The sequence below is a fragment of the Neomonachus schauinslandi genome, chromosome 12, assembly GCF_002201575.2.
Source record: "Neomonachus schauinslandi chromosome 12, ASM220157v2, whole genome shotgun sequence".
NCBI classification, from domain to species: Eukaryota; Metazoa; Chordata; class Mammalia; order Carnivora; family Phocidae; genus Neomonachus; species Neomonachus schauinslandi.
The window spans coordinates 78,246,807-78,262,066 of NC_058414.1; the positions used below are offsets into that span (position 1 = coordinate 78,246,807).

The 15,260-nt window shown below is 35.4% G+C and overlaps 1 protein-coding gene across 1 annotated transcript in view; it reads right to left on the reverse strand.

Annotated features, from left to right (window-relative positions):
- Positions 1–4,923: 4,923 nt before the first annotated feature.
- Positions 4,924–15,260, reverse strand: part of SLC13A1 (solute carrier family 13 member 1) — a 99,468-nt gene continuing 89,131 nt past the window's right edge. The window contains 5 exon segments of the mRNA XM_021699394.1: positions 4,924–5,061; positions 6,411–6,548; positions 8,183–8,344; positions 11,235–11,344; positions 13,880–13,986. Of these exon segments, the coding sequence (XP_021555069.1) occupies positions 4,924–5,061; positions 6,411–6,548; positions 8,183–8,344; positions 11,235–11,344; positions 13,880–13,986 (655 nt within the window).

A 15,260-nucleotide genomic window follows, 5' to 3' on the forward strand; every position in this document is an offset into this window, starting at 1 on the left:
TGAAGGAAATAAGAGAGAGGCTCTAAAACACAAAAACTAAGTTGACTAAGTTAGACTCTGAAATCAGTTAAAACACTGCAATGGTGAATTTGACTTAGATTTAATTAGATTAAATGTTCTGCTGCCAAGAAAAATGGGGACCTGAGGACAAAGTTAGAATATTACACTTTTCATATCTAAAATTTCTATTTGATACTTTTTCAGATCTATCTGGTCACTTTTCATAGTCTCTTGTTCCTTATTATATTTGATTTCTATTGTCAAAACATAAAAATTTAGGGGCTTAAAACAGTAGTCATTATTATCTTAAAATTCTGTAGATTAACAGACCTGTCCCAAAACAAGTCTCATAGGCCTAAGATCAAGGCATCTGCCAGGCTGTGCTCCTTATTGGAGGCTCTTAAGGAGAATCTACTTCTAGGCTCTTCCCATGTGGTTGGCAGAATTCAGTTCCATGTACCTGTAGGACCGAGGCCTCTGTTTTCTTGTTGGATTTCAACCAGGGGTCATTCTCAGCTCCTAGAGGCTTTCTGCATTCCCTGGCTTCTAACTCCTTTCATCTTCAAATCCACCAATAATGAGTCCAGTCCTTCTCATGCTTTAAATCTCTCTGATTTCCCATTGTCTCATTTTACCCACTTGACTCTTCTACCTTCCTCTTTTGCTTTTAAAGGCCTCTGATTTCCCATTGTCTCATTTTACCCACTTGACTCTTCTACCTTCCTCTTTTGCTTTTAAAGGCTCATATGATCACATTAGGACCACCTGGATAATCCAGGATAATCTGCATATTTTAAGGCTAGCTGATTAATATTCTTAATTACATCTGCAAAACCCCTTCACAGCAGTACCTAGATTAGTGTTTGACTGAATAATCAGGAGACAGAAATCTTAGGGAGACATTTATTACCACAATTATTATTATTATATTTCCAATACCCTCTTTTATATTTTCAAACACACTCCCTCATTTTATATTCTGTATTTGACAATTAGAGTATCTGTTGTCTTTGTACTTTGGATTGTTTCTTTTGTTTATGTGGCTCTTGAACAGTATATTTTATGTCTTGGCAGACTTTACAAGTTTTGATTATAATCCCTCACGGAACTTTAACATTAGAAATTCTTCGAGCCCCAGGTTAAAGAAGGTGTTCCTTCTTTTGCCAGGTACTTAGGCACACTACCAACCCAGGATTATTTTAAAGTTTGAGATTAAGGGTTTTTTTTCCCACATAAACTGGTAGTGAGACTTTAAGCCCATAACCGGCACAGTCATGAATTCTCAAGGGAGATTTAACCCTTTTACCTGGTGCATAGACCAATGAATGTTTCCCTCTATAGGATGGGTTTTTTTTCCTAGCTCACATTTTCTCGGAGAATAGTCCTTTGAAATCCTCGCTCTATGTAGTTTTCCACTCAACCCACAACTTGCTTGGGTCCTGGCTTTGTCTCCCATCCCTTGTTCCCTGTGTGCCTATTAAAAGAAAATTTTGAGATCTCTAGGGATTAGCAGTTGCCACTCTCAATCCTTGTTCAAGTGTCTGGATTCTTGCTGGTGCTCCATCATCTTTTTCTTTTGAGGACTTTGGTTATTTTCTTGCTGACACGGGAATGAATGTTATATAATATTTTTTATTAGTTGGCTTTAAGATCTACTGCCCAAAACTGCCCCCAATATCTATACTACCATACTATAAGTAAGACAAGCCCCTTTATTTCTTTTTTAAACGCTGTGCCTTTTTCTTCCTAGGCAAATGAAGATCCCCATGTTTGGAAAAACCCTTTAATTTCTGCTGTAGTTATATGCTGTTTTACTCTTTACTCTTGGGCTAGTCTGGTCTCGCTTCTATGATGAGGACCTGTGGTTTTGATATTTGCATTCCCAAAACTTACCTAGTAAATTTTTACTTTGACTAAAGTGCTTCATTTCTGAATAACATGGCTAATGGTGTCCTAGAGCAACAATTTTAACTTTTCCTTTTTAGATTATGTTAGAGTACTAAAACTGACCCAGTTTGTTTGGGTTTATTCTTTCATTATTAGTACAACCCTCCCCCTCCTAAAAGTAAAAAACATTTAATTTGCTAAAGTCCGCATAGCCAAGCAAAGGTAGTCATTCATTAACTAAATCAATAAAACTTTGAACAAAAAGTATCACAAAGATCCTTACCAATATATTTAGCCATGGCAGAGATAGAACAATGTATCTAATAATAAATCTTTGAAATATAATACTATGTAGTACACATGTCAAGAAACAGTTAAGGTTTTGTTTTATTGTTTTATCAGGATATTGTTTTATCAATTTTGGCTAGTAGGGTTAATTAGTGCCATTGGCTAAAAGTGTACTTCCCTACCTCCCAGGCTGAAAAGAGAGAACAAAGGCCTGGATACCAAGTAAGGTGGGAAGAGTGCAGACATGTGAAAGGAAGGAAGTCTGAATTCTAGAGATGCTTACATGTACAGAGGCAGTTGAGGGGAGTGAAGGATACACATATGCCAGTGGAGTCTTCTAAGCACTTGTATGAACAGACAGTAAATAGGCACTTAGTGAAATTGCTACTATTATCTAGACAAGATCCAATCCTAAGTAAGATCCTGGGATTTAAAGTGACAAAGATTTCTAGCTAACCTTTAAGTAAGGATCAGGATAATAACAAAAACACTGTCTACCATAGAGTGGGAGGACAGAGATTTGTTTAATCATCTCTTCAGATCCCCTTTTGGAAACTTTCAAAGACAGTATTCAACTTTCAAACTAAAATAACTTGAGAACTTTGATGTAACTGGGACAAATGTGAAATGGATGAGTTAAGTCATTTTTGATGTGTCAACTAAACAGAAAGATGTAGCAAGAGAATGATATGGCTCACTTAAACAAATTTTGACAAAGTATTATTTTTCCTGTACTCAGGGGCAGCTGTTGGAAGTAATTCATTAAAATGATTCAGGTTGAAATGTTTATATTATTCTCTTGAGAGCAAAACTTACTCATTCTAATTTGAAAAGTCATTTCATGTTTCATAATTAAAATGTATTCATCACATAATATAATTCAGCAGTGATAAATTGAATGACTAGAAAAAAGCCAAAAGAAATACTATGGATCATAAGAAAATGTGTAACATATGATAGGGAAAGAAACAAGTGAATAGAGGGAACTTAGAAGATACACATAAGCAGAAATATATTTTAAGGCTTAAATGGACAAATTTTTTAAAAATGATAAATTTTGCATTGATGAATAAACAGAAAATAATGGACAATCTATCATATATAATTTTTTAAAGAAATGTCTTCCTTTTTAAAAATACTTTTTACTATATTTAATTTTTAAGAATAACTTTATAAATACTATCATTTGCAAAAAACCCAAACCAGGTCTGATGACTTCTATGAAGATTAAAAATACCAAAGGTATTTTCTTAACCTGTCTTCCTTTTTATTTTTAGCATGAGAATTGTTATGTTTTAACTTATCCATCTTTTCCTAACTGCACATTATTTTGTTTTTGATTGTCATTTTTTCTCCCTGTAGTCGGATTTTGGAATGTCAAAAGACCTTACTTCTCTTCACATCCTTAGTGTTCAGAGATTATTCTCTTCCAACTTTCGTTTGTTCAGATCTCTTTCTTTTCTTTCCTTTTTGTTTTTGTTTGCCCATGAATAATTTATTTTCTCTTTTGTAAATTTGTCAGTAGTTTCAATTTTTTATTCTTATTTTCCATGTGATATTTCACCTCAATGTTGATAATAATGGAGTTATGTGACTTTTTTCTATCTCTATACATAGTGATAATTCATTTAAATTTCTCAATCTCCTCTTTTTACATATGACCTATGTATTTCTATTTTTTAATTTTTTTAAATCTTTTTTATTTTTTGAGAGAGAGAGAGAGAGCGGGGGAGGGGTAAAGGAAGAAGGAGAGAGAGAATCTTAAGCAAGCTCCAGGCCTAGCACGGAGCCCGACGTGGGGCTCGATCTCACATCTCTGAGACCATGACCTGAGCCGAAATCAAGAGTCAGATGCTTAACTGACTGAGCCACCCAGACGCCCCTGACTTTTTGTATTTCTGAAGATAAACAAGAAAAATTGCTATACATTTACATAAATGTGTTAATAGTTTTATAGTGTTTGGCTTTCTTTTATAACTATACTGTGCTAACAGTGCAAATCATAGCAAGCATTATTCATAGCTCTACAAAATGCATTTCTTAGTGCACTGAGATATTAAAGATATGAATTATATTAATCTAACCATAGGGTCAAGTAGAAATTAATCCTTATCCATGACTTTTCTGTTATTTAGTGGATTCAACTATAATTTTGAAACTACTAATTCAATTTCAATTTTCATACCATATGTATACATCAAGAATAATCTGGTACTTTTTAAATGAGAGAATGCACATTTCACTTAGATTAAACCTTTCTTCTGTACCACCAGCTGGCCACAGTTTTGGTTTTTCAACAAATTCCCTTCAACAACACTACAGAAATGATTTATCCACGTACCTAATTAACTGGTATATTTTATTTCTTACTTCTGTGGGAAGTTTCTGAAATAATACATTGATGTTTGAAATGCTACACCAAACCCAAACTGTAAAATGAAGCAAATCACTTAATCTCTTTGAAGGTCATGTTATAAATTACTCTTATGTTGAAGCAGGATGCATATGGTTCATGAGCAAAATCTCAGCTGTGGGTTTCTTGATAAAGGCACGTAGATGCTCTTTAGTTGCATCTCAAAGGAATTGTGAACTCTGGATTATGACAGCAGGTTTTGGGTGTTTACTAGAACCACAGTAGTGAGATCAGGACTAATTTAAATGTGTCATCAATTTTCCAATGCCAAATCTGCAGTGAATTCTCAATGGTTCTCAAAACTCACCACAGGATAGTCATAACATTCATGCTTGTCATGGCATGGTCTCATTACTAATTGGAGGAGCCCAAGAAGGGTAAGTAGAGAGGTCAAACATAGCCCTGATCCACGTGGACATGCCCAGCATCACCACGGCAACACCCACAATATTAACGCCAAGTCCAGCTTTAACCTTGAATAGGAAAGAGCATAAATGTCAGTTTTCTGAAGAGAAAACCTATAGGAGAATCAGAATACTATAGCAGAAAGTATATGTCAGATTTACATGCATCAAAAGTGATTAGTATAAACTGTTGTCATTTCATAAAACAATGAGTTCTTCCATTCATGTCAAAAGAGAATCTGTCCCCAACTAAATGAGATTTAGTTGAAGATTCTATGAGGTTCCTCTGCTGATTAAAAAAAAATCCTTTTAAAAATTTGCCATTTCATGTTAAATCAGAATATGAGTTTTGAGGTCTTATATTTCAGTGGATAAGGTTCAGATCACTATATGATAACTGGATCCTTCATATTCACTCAGTACCATTATTAGCTTAGCCTTCAGTATTCTCTTATTGAGATTTAATAAAATGCCACTTCTATTCATTTTTCTGGCTCTTATATCATCATCCTGGTATCCACTAAAAATTTCAAAGTTGCTTTCTATCCATTAAAACAGAGGTTGGCAAACTCCTGTTCATGACCTGTTTTGGTAAATTAAGTTTTATGCGACCATACCCAGGGCGGTTCCATGTTGGTGTTGGCTGCACTCAGGATACAATGGCAGAACTGAGTAGTTGTGACAGAGAGCATATGGCCCAGACAGTGTCAAATATTTGCTATCTCTTCACAGAGAAAGCTTGCTTATCTCTGAATTCTCTGTATTAAAACAGGGAGCCCCAAAGGAAAAGGGGATACCTAGCAATGATTATTACAGAGGCCCCCTTTACTATTCTATTCATGCAAGCCACTCAATTATTCCAGAATCCTGTTTTTATTTTTTTAAATTCACATACACTGGACAATGGTTATATTATATTATGCACATTTTCTTTTCTAAAAGGATATTATGTGACTTCTGCATAGAGACCTTTCCAGAGTTTTTACATTGCAGGGTGGTAGGGACAGCACTATGTGTGGAAGGAGGGAACTGGGACTTACTTTGGAACTGCATTTGCACAGTAAGCTCACTGAATTTACTTTGGTTATATTCTTGTTTGGTTTGGACGTTGGTAATCAAGACTGGGGGGAGACTAGAATATTCTCACTAGTCCTTGACTACCACTCTTTTCATTTTTCTAGGACATTACTGATGCATTCAGTATCTCTGTATTTGTGACTGCAAATTCTAATGGCAAGTTTGCTTCTGGTTATCATTCTTAAAAATAATTCTGTGACCAATCATGTACTCACCTTCAGAAGCAGAACTCAAGCCATGCTTTTCCTGGCAGCTGATTAGTGTGTAAAAGGAGTGATAACCCAAGACATTACACACAAAAATGTCTACTGGATCTGATTGCTTTCTTTCAGCTCACTCACCATGTCAATAACTTTTAGATGGCCATATGAAAAAACAATAGCATTGGGTGGATTTGCTACTGGTAGGAGGAATGCAAATGAAGTACACAGAGTAGAAGGTATCAAAATATAAAGAGGGTTCACTTGAATGGCTTCAGCCTGTTGGAAAAGATAAAAAGGAGTCTATGTAAAATTTTGAGGTAGGCACCAAGGATCAAAATGAATAAAATCACTATGATAAGCTTTCCCAGAAGCAGGTAAAAATCTAAATATAATATTATACACATAAATGCAGTTATAACTTAAAGAGTATTTTTCAGAAATGTCTCTTCCTCTTGTTTTTTTGTATGGTTATTGGTGCTCATTTAAGTATTACAGCTCAGTTCATTTAGAAAATGAAGTATCATTTATTCCAGGAACTAAATAAAAACAGAAACAATTTATTATTTATCTAGTGCTAAGTGTTCTGTGTGTGTGTGTGCATTTATGTAAAATAACTGAATTTTCCCAATGACCCATGAGATGGCTACTATAGCCCCAAATAACAGAAGAAACTAGGGCCCAGAAAGGCTAAAGTAACTTGTCCAAAACAAAGCTGGCAAACAGGAGAGCTTATGAAGGGTCGTGGGTTCTTCTGGCTCCAAAGCTCCTCATTATTCCATTAACTTTATTGCCTCTGTGCCATATATAATTTAAAATTTGCTTAGGGGGGCACCTGGGTGGCTCAGTCGTTAAGCGTCTGCCTTCGGCTCAGGTCATGATCCCAGGGTCCTGGGATCGAGCCCCGCATGGGGCTCTCTGCTAGGCGGGAAGCCTGCTTCTCCCTCTCCCACTCCCCCTGCTTGTGTTCCCTCTCTCGCTGTGTCTCTCTCTGTCAAATAAATAAATAAAATCTTTAAAAATAAATAAATAAAATAAAATTTGCTTAGGGATCATCACAGAAGGAGAGTTACTACTATTCTTAACTCATCACATAATTTTCTAACTGTGCCATGTTGAGAAGTGAAAAACAGAAAAACCAAAATGATATTTTACCAATATAAACTGCCTACATTTCTTCTCTAACTTGAAGCAGCAGCCTAAGAATGCCAACATATGCCCCTTGAGCTGGTAGAGGAACAATTCCAGAAGGGCAATCCTCCTTAATTTAATGTGCTACTTTCTCACCACACTCGGCTGTCCCAATAAGAAAAACATTTTACTTAAAGCTATTTCTTGTAATTGCTAGCTACGTGGGGAGGAAAAAGGAAGATTGTCTTTTCCTTTCTCTCCTTGCAAATCTGTTTTTTACTTATCTTTTAAAATTATTCCCTGGGCCATAGAGAACCGTGTCTAAGATATTTAAGCTTAAAGCTTGAAATGTAAGCCTAGCTTTTCATTCACTTGCAAATCACTTATATGAACCACTTCTCAGAAATTGAGGAATAATCTGGAGGGAGAAGTGTCAGTGTTAGAGATCTAAATACTAAAGTTGCCAGCAAACATGGACTCCCAAAGTCTTACAGCTGGAAAGGATCTAGGCCGACCCTCCCACTTAACTGCAAATGAAATATCTGGGCAGAGAGAAGAAGGTAAGTGCTTCTCTTAAGATCCTGCTGCTTGAATGTGGAAGAAAAGAGTTCTCCTGAGTTGAGGTCTCCTAAAAATGTATTAATGCAAATAAAGACCACTCTATAAGTTACTTACAGGAAGATCATTCATGCCAAAAATGATTCTATACCACAATATGAGAACAAGCAAAGTAGAACACAACTCTTTTGATGAGTATAAAAGCAGATGAATGAGATACTCACCAATGGAGATAATATAGGGAGAAGAAGGGTAATGGTAGCTGGATTGCTGGCTACCTCTGTTAAAGATGTGACGAGCAAAGAAGATATCAGAATGACGAGCCATACTGGTAATGAACCTAGAGGAGATAATTTATTTCCTATCCACTTAGACAGTCCTGATTCCTAAAAAAAAAAAAAAAAAAAAATTGCAATGTTATTAACAATTCATTTTAATCAGACACAATTTAAATGTATAAAATGTATCACTTGCTCTAAGAACTCAGTTTCTGAAATATAAGTTTAATCTTTAATGTTTTTCCATGGTTTGGAAGATCTAGGTGGCTTTGACATGGAGGAACTCTCAATTATTCTTATTTTAACACTATTGACATGCTTTAGGAAATTTGAATTGTTTTCTCACATTTTTTCAATTAAATTTTAATTTTACCTAATTAATATATGTGGATATTTTAGGGACATCTGGGTGGCTCAGTTGGTTAAGCGGCTGCCTTCGGCTCAGGTCATGATCCCAGGGCCCTGGGATCGAGGCCCGCATCGGGCTCCTTGCTCAGCAGGGAGCCTGCTTCTCCCTCTGCCTGCAGCTCCCCCTGCTTGTACTCTCGTTCACTCTCTCTCCCCCATGCTCTCTCTCTCTAACAAATAAATAAATAAATAAATAAATAAATAAATAAATAAATAAATAAATAAATAAATAAATAAATCTTTAAAAAAAATAATATATGTGGATATTTTAACACGTCATGTGGGACTATGGGGCTTTAGGAAAATGGCAGCCCTCTGGTCTACCTCTCTCCTCTCCTAAATTGTGTTCCTCAGAGACAATTTTCAACCCATATTAGCTATTTATAGCTACTTTTTAAATTATGCTTTTTCCTAATTTTCAAATTTAGACATTATTTACTGACTTTCTAATATGTTACATAAGGATTTAGCTTTCTTACACCATCCACTATATATATATTTCCTGTCCCTCTATTTCTTTTACTCATACATCAACATTTTTTATTAAATCAATGTTTAAAGTTTGCCATTATGAGTACATGAATATTACTCATACCTCAGTTACTTAGTGTACTGTGATTATGTTAAAACAATGTTAAGGGGCATTTAAGAGACAGGGAACTACAAAAAGGTGAATGCTTTAGGAGCTAGCTGCTATCTCAGGGCTCCCAACCAGAAGGGTTATCTAGTTCTGGCCATTTGCCAAACTAATTACAGTTTGGAACAAAATTTTAAAAGAGTAAATGTCTTCAAAATCTTTGTAAAATCAGTTTCTAAGGGCATATTTGTCCACAGCCATATTTTTGAAGCTCATGGCTTCAGTATACTCACTCAGGGGTAGGGTTATTCTAGATGTCCCACAGACATTTAATTCTATATACTAGGAATTTCATAGATCTCCCTCCATGCTTTCCCTAATTCTGCCAGTGAGAGAGCCTAGTGTATCACAGGAAGTCTGTGCCTTTTCATTTTCTTAGATTTTGTAATTCTAGGGTCTGGGTAATGCTTTTAAAATTCCTTTGAGTATCTAGGGTCCAATTCAGACAGATATTCTGGGAAGCAGAGATGAACAGAATTCATATCCATGTCAGAATTGCTGATTCTGATTCCCTCATAATTCAGATTATCAGTCAAAAGAATGGAAGTTATTGATTTTCAGAAACCAGATCTCATTCTTGCTGAAATAGTAGAAAAGTGTATTTGCTTTATATTTCTATCATTTTAATTTGAGTGGTCTCTGAGGCAAGCCGAATCTAGACATAAAACAACATTGTAAGTGCCACTCAGAATTGAGACAATTTCTAAGATTTTCATCCATTACTAAATCATATTGCTGAGAGCTCAGTGTCCAAATATCACACAGAAAAAATGACAATGAAGTCAGAAGCAAAAAAGTCTCCCTATAGGCTATTAAGAAGATAGCAGATAGTTATTTGTCTTGAGAAGAATAAAAATTTAACTTTCCAGAAACTAAAAGCCTGGATACAACATATCTCTCTCACCATCCTTTTTACTTTGATGACTGAATAAGGAAATGGAACAGCTGTGAGCTTTAAGTGTTTCACAGAAGGCTATGAAATCCAGAAATGAGAGGTTTTTAATGAGTCAAAGAGTAAAAAATTTTCATGGACTTTTTGAGAAGATACTTTTCTTCTAGGAGTCCTACAATGACTTTCAAGTAACAAAGGCCTCCCCAAACTTGTACTTTATATAAACTGGATAGATGATAGGACAAAGAAATAGCAACTTTATTCCTCATGGTGGCTTTATTTCTCCCTAAAATTGGACATAATACAATATTAGCCATGGTTATGTAAAATGCTCTCTGGACTTCATTCAATAAACATGTACAAAGTACCTTTAATGTTCTTGATAGGTAATAAATAATGTAATAAATAAATGATGTAATAAAGTACTATTATTTCTCATTCTCCTTCTTTGACAGCCTTAGGACTATGATATATTGAAGGGAAGTCTGTGAGCTACTCAAATTCATCATGAAATAAGGTAAAGTTATAAACAAAATGTTTTGGTAGAAGTCATTGTACATATGATTTTTATTTTTTTTCTTACTAGCTAATTTTATAATACTATTTTATAGATTAAGAATTCTAATCTTTGGGGAGCCTGGGTGGCTCAGTCAGTTAAGGGTCCAACTCTTGATCTCCGCTCAGGTCATGATCTCAGGGTCGGGGTCTGCGCTCAGCAATGGAGTCTGCTTGAGAATCTCTCTCTCTCCCTCTCTGCCCCTCCCTGTCCACCCGCCCTTGCTTTCTCTCTCTCTTAAAAAAAACAATGTGAGAGAACTCTAATCTTCTTTGCTTTATTCCTTTTGACATATTGGAACATCATTAAAAAATGATATTTTATACCTGCAGCCTGTAAAAATTATTAAACTCAGTTCATCTGTGTGGTATACTTACTGCATGGCTATTGAATTCTGCATCATTAAATGATAGAATAAAGTTGAGTATGCCAAAGCTTGAGTATCTCCTGTTCTTCTTTTGAAAAGTCTAGTTAATTGTTAAATATCTTAGGCACAGAGTATTACCTCACAGCCATCTGCCAAGGCAAACCCTCCACCAACAAGAATGGCTATATCCCAGGGCATGAATGACTGGAATTCTTTCCAAGTAATCAGTGGAGAATAATCAAAAGCAACTGCAAAAACACAAGTCCTGTAGTTATACATTGCTTAAAATACGACAATATGACATTTTTTTCTATTATCCTAAATCACCATCTCACAAGAAGTTTTTAATATTCCTATATTGTTTTTAGATAGGGAACTTGATTTGGACTTTGAGTAATTTCTACCTGGCTGAGGTGGAACATTGCATTACAAAAAAATTTTTAAAGGTGCCATAACTTGGAAAAATCCATTGGATCATATTACAGAGTAAATTTAGATAGATTATAACATTGTCATTTATAATGCCATTCATTTATTCCTCCATTCATTCATTCATTCAACTAACATCTTTGTCTACTACGAGCAACACAGTGCATTGGACTGTACTCTTCTCTGCTATGCAAAACGTCCGTAATATGCTATTGGTCCTAATATCATCAGTGTAATATAACTTTATTCACTAATATTTACTTGAATATTGTTTTTTTCAAATCATGAGGAGGGTCATAATAGATTCATCAGGATTTCAGTTTAAAATCAAAGTTCAGATTAAATAATTTAAGTATCATTCATAAGACTCTTAAAATTCTTATAAAGCAATTATCATAAAGATTTCTCTTGATATTTGGGTCATAATGGCTCATTTGATTTATTGAGAAAAAAGGTCATCCATGAATGTACTATTCCCATTTAACATTTGTGTGTAACAAGCAGCCTTCTACATGGTAAGATTTTAGGGTTACTAATAAGACCCCTTCCTATTTCCTCCCCCCAAACCTAAACCAAACCTACCATCACCACTGATGGAAATTTTGCTATTTCTCACTTGAATTAAGGCATATATCCTATAAAAATGCAAACATCTCTGAAATGTACCTCTCACGTAAAATTTAACATATGATGTCTTATTTGTCATTTTTAAACCTAGTGTGAATGAGTTTATCAGGGAGAACAGGAGTTGAAGAAGGAGAAGAGAGAGAATGGTGGATAGGGTATGGGGTCCAACTGCAGGCTGCCCCAAGATGGGCCACTTTGGCATGAACATTATTTTGAGTTAAAAGCAATCAAAATGCAGCAGATTCAGAAAAAGCTCTTGTCCTCCCCCTCAACTACCTGCTTGTACCAGGAAGAGAGACAGATTAATAAAGATTCCTCTTTACCTCAGAGACTTATCTGCATAATTAGGCACCCTTTGTTTTCCAAACATCTCCTTTTACCTTTCTGTTAATGGTCTTTCTCCTCTTTGTATCCTCAGACCCTTACCCCTCTTCTTAGCTCATATAAGTGTCATGTTACTGTCTTTGGAACTTCCTTGTCTGTGTGGATTCCCTGTATATACACTATTAAATCTGACCTTCTACCATTAATCTGTCTCATGTCAACTTGATTCTTAGTCCAGCAAGAAGGATCTTGATGGGCAAAGAAAATTCTTTCTCCCCAACAGAAACAAGGCTCTTCCTGAGAGGGGGATTCAGATGTGGGAGCCAGGAAAGTTAAGCCAAGCATTGGTTCTTCAACATTTGCCACTGACAAGCCTTAGGACTTTGACTGCAATGGTCAGTGCCCTCAGGGTCTCATAGAAATTATTACTCTGTACTTTAATATCTCCTTATAACACACTTTGAGATGTTCTAGTTTCAAGTAACGAACAAAAAGGCACTTATATCAATGCTATGCTATTTACATATATCATGTCCTAGTCATCTGACTCATAAGTCATTTAACAATTTGAACTCAGGGAGTCAGGTGGGCCAACCCAGTTGCATGAATCCCAGTTCCATCCAAGTAAAAAAAGAAGGAAAAGAGAGAAATAAAAGAAAACCCAACAATAAAAACCCCCACAACTCTACTAGACTATTTCCAAACAATTTTAAACTATTTGTCCCACAATAACAACATAGGAATCGGACTACCCAAAACATGCTATATTAGTATAAAACACAGACATGGACGAATCCTATGTTTTCAAAGTATGTGTGTGTTAGGAGAAGGAGGGTATGTTCACATAAACATACTTTTTTGTCCATGTATTATAAAGACAATGAATGCTCCCACTGAATACTTCGTCTTTCATTTGCGACACTAGGTTCTGGCTAAGTGTGGGCTTGATTTGCATTCTCTCCAGGATTACTATGAGGCTGTAAATGCCCTTTCCCTTGAAACTCCTCACCTTTTTAGATCCTCAGCATTTATTACCAAGGGCTCATCATGAAGTGTGACTTCCAAGTTCTTGTTCCTATGTTTGCCAATAGTAAGATTAATCCTGATTATGGCAGGGGAGGTGGGCTTATTGTGGACCATATACAGTGTCGCTCGAAGTGGAATCCTAACCATGGTGCATAAGGAAATCTACTTCTCACTTCTGCCAAGTAAGATGATCCTTCTTGTAGGGGGAGGACATGTGCTGGTTGAATAAGGGTTGCAGTGTGCACACAGGGCATGCTAAGCCAGGGGCTGTGTGAGCATGTCCATTCCTTCTGTTTTAAGTGCTAACTGAAACCAATGGAATTTTGTAACTTTTGCTCTTCTGTCAAATTCATTCAGAATTATAAATAATACTCAACCAATTTCTCCTGTAGGTGTAGTTTTAGTCAATCTCTTAGCTGGGATAAGAAAGAATAGGATTCCTATAAGTAAGGCAACAGTTGAATCTGTAGCAAAACCAGGATACCTGAAAAAGGACAGATGTGTACATTAAAAAATGGCATTAAGAATTTGTATGAAACGAACAGAAATTGACTATGCTATTGGCATACAAGTAGTAGTGATGGTACAGGTTATTTGTTCTGGATAATCTGGTCTAAAATCTATGGATTTCCAACCAAGCCAAAAATTTCAGACCACGTTCCCATTGTTTTCATATATGTATCCTTATTTTCAAAACCATGAATACACATACTGACATACTAGCCTAACATGGCAAATTCCTTTTTAGGTAAAGCTTAAGGATTTGGTAAACAATTTTTTCTTTGAATTATTTCTTCTAATTATACTGGTGGAGAATTGAGGCAAAAACAATTGCTAGACCAGACAAAGCCCTGTATAATTGTTGTATAACATCCTACTATTGAGTTGTGGCAAGGAAAGGGTGTTTCTGGCGTCCCCCAAAACTCTTCTGTAAATTATGAAAAGACATTGATCTGTTTTTCTAAGATATAACATCTGCTACTGTGATTATAGGCCCTGACCATATCATATAAATGAAATCAACCCATTTAATGCTTTGCACCCTATGAAACTCAATCAAGAATATTAATTATTAGAATGGTTTATGAGATGCTCATAAATGATCACTGTACAAATTAAGAGTGATTCAGGAACAGATGGAGTCTTAGAATCACCACGCCATTTCAGCAAGTAAGATAGGCTCCCAGAAGCCTCAACAGTTAAGAAGCACCTGGAAACCAGATATGAATGAAACAGACATAAATAATTAGAACTCAGTTTTAAGATTCAGCAATATTAACTAGTGAATCTTTGCAGTCTGAGAAGACATATGTACACCCTAGAGATATTTTGCTCCCTTGTAACCAAGTAATGTGTACATACTATAGAAGCTCTCTACTTCTGTGATTTACTTGAGCAGTCTAAATAATCAAGAAAATGCATTATTTTATTCACTCCGACAACTTTATAGAAGAGTCTGTTTTCCTTAAATATAGATTTTATTTATTTCTTTGCTGAGTAAAAAGCTATCTTGGTGTAATTTATTCAACAAACTTTACCAATATTTATTATTTAATTGTTCCTTATTGCTTTTATTTGAGTTGTAATTTTTTATGGTATTTTTGCCAAATTAGGTCAGGGATCATGTAATCTGATTTTGTTTTATGAAAAGACACGTTGAATTCAGTCCAGGTTCAAACAGATGGAATGAAAACATTAGGTGGTAGCTATAAATCTTGATATATCATTCTAGCTTTGGAAATTCCAAATGCTTAAAAT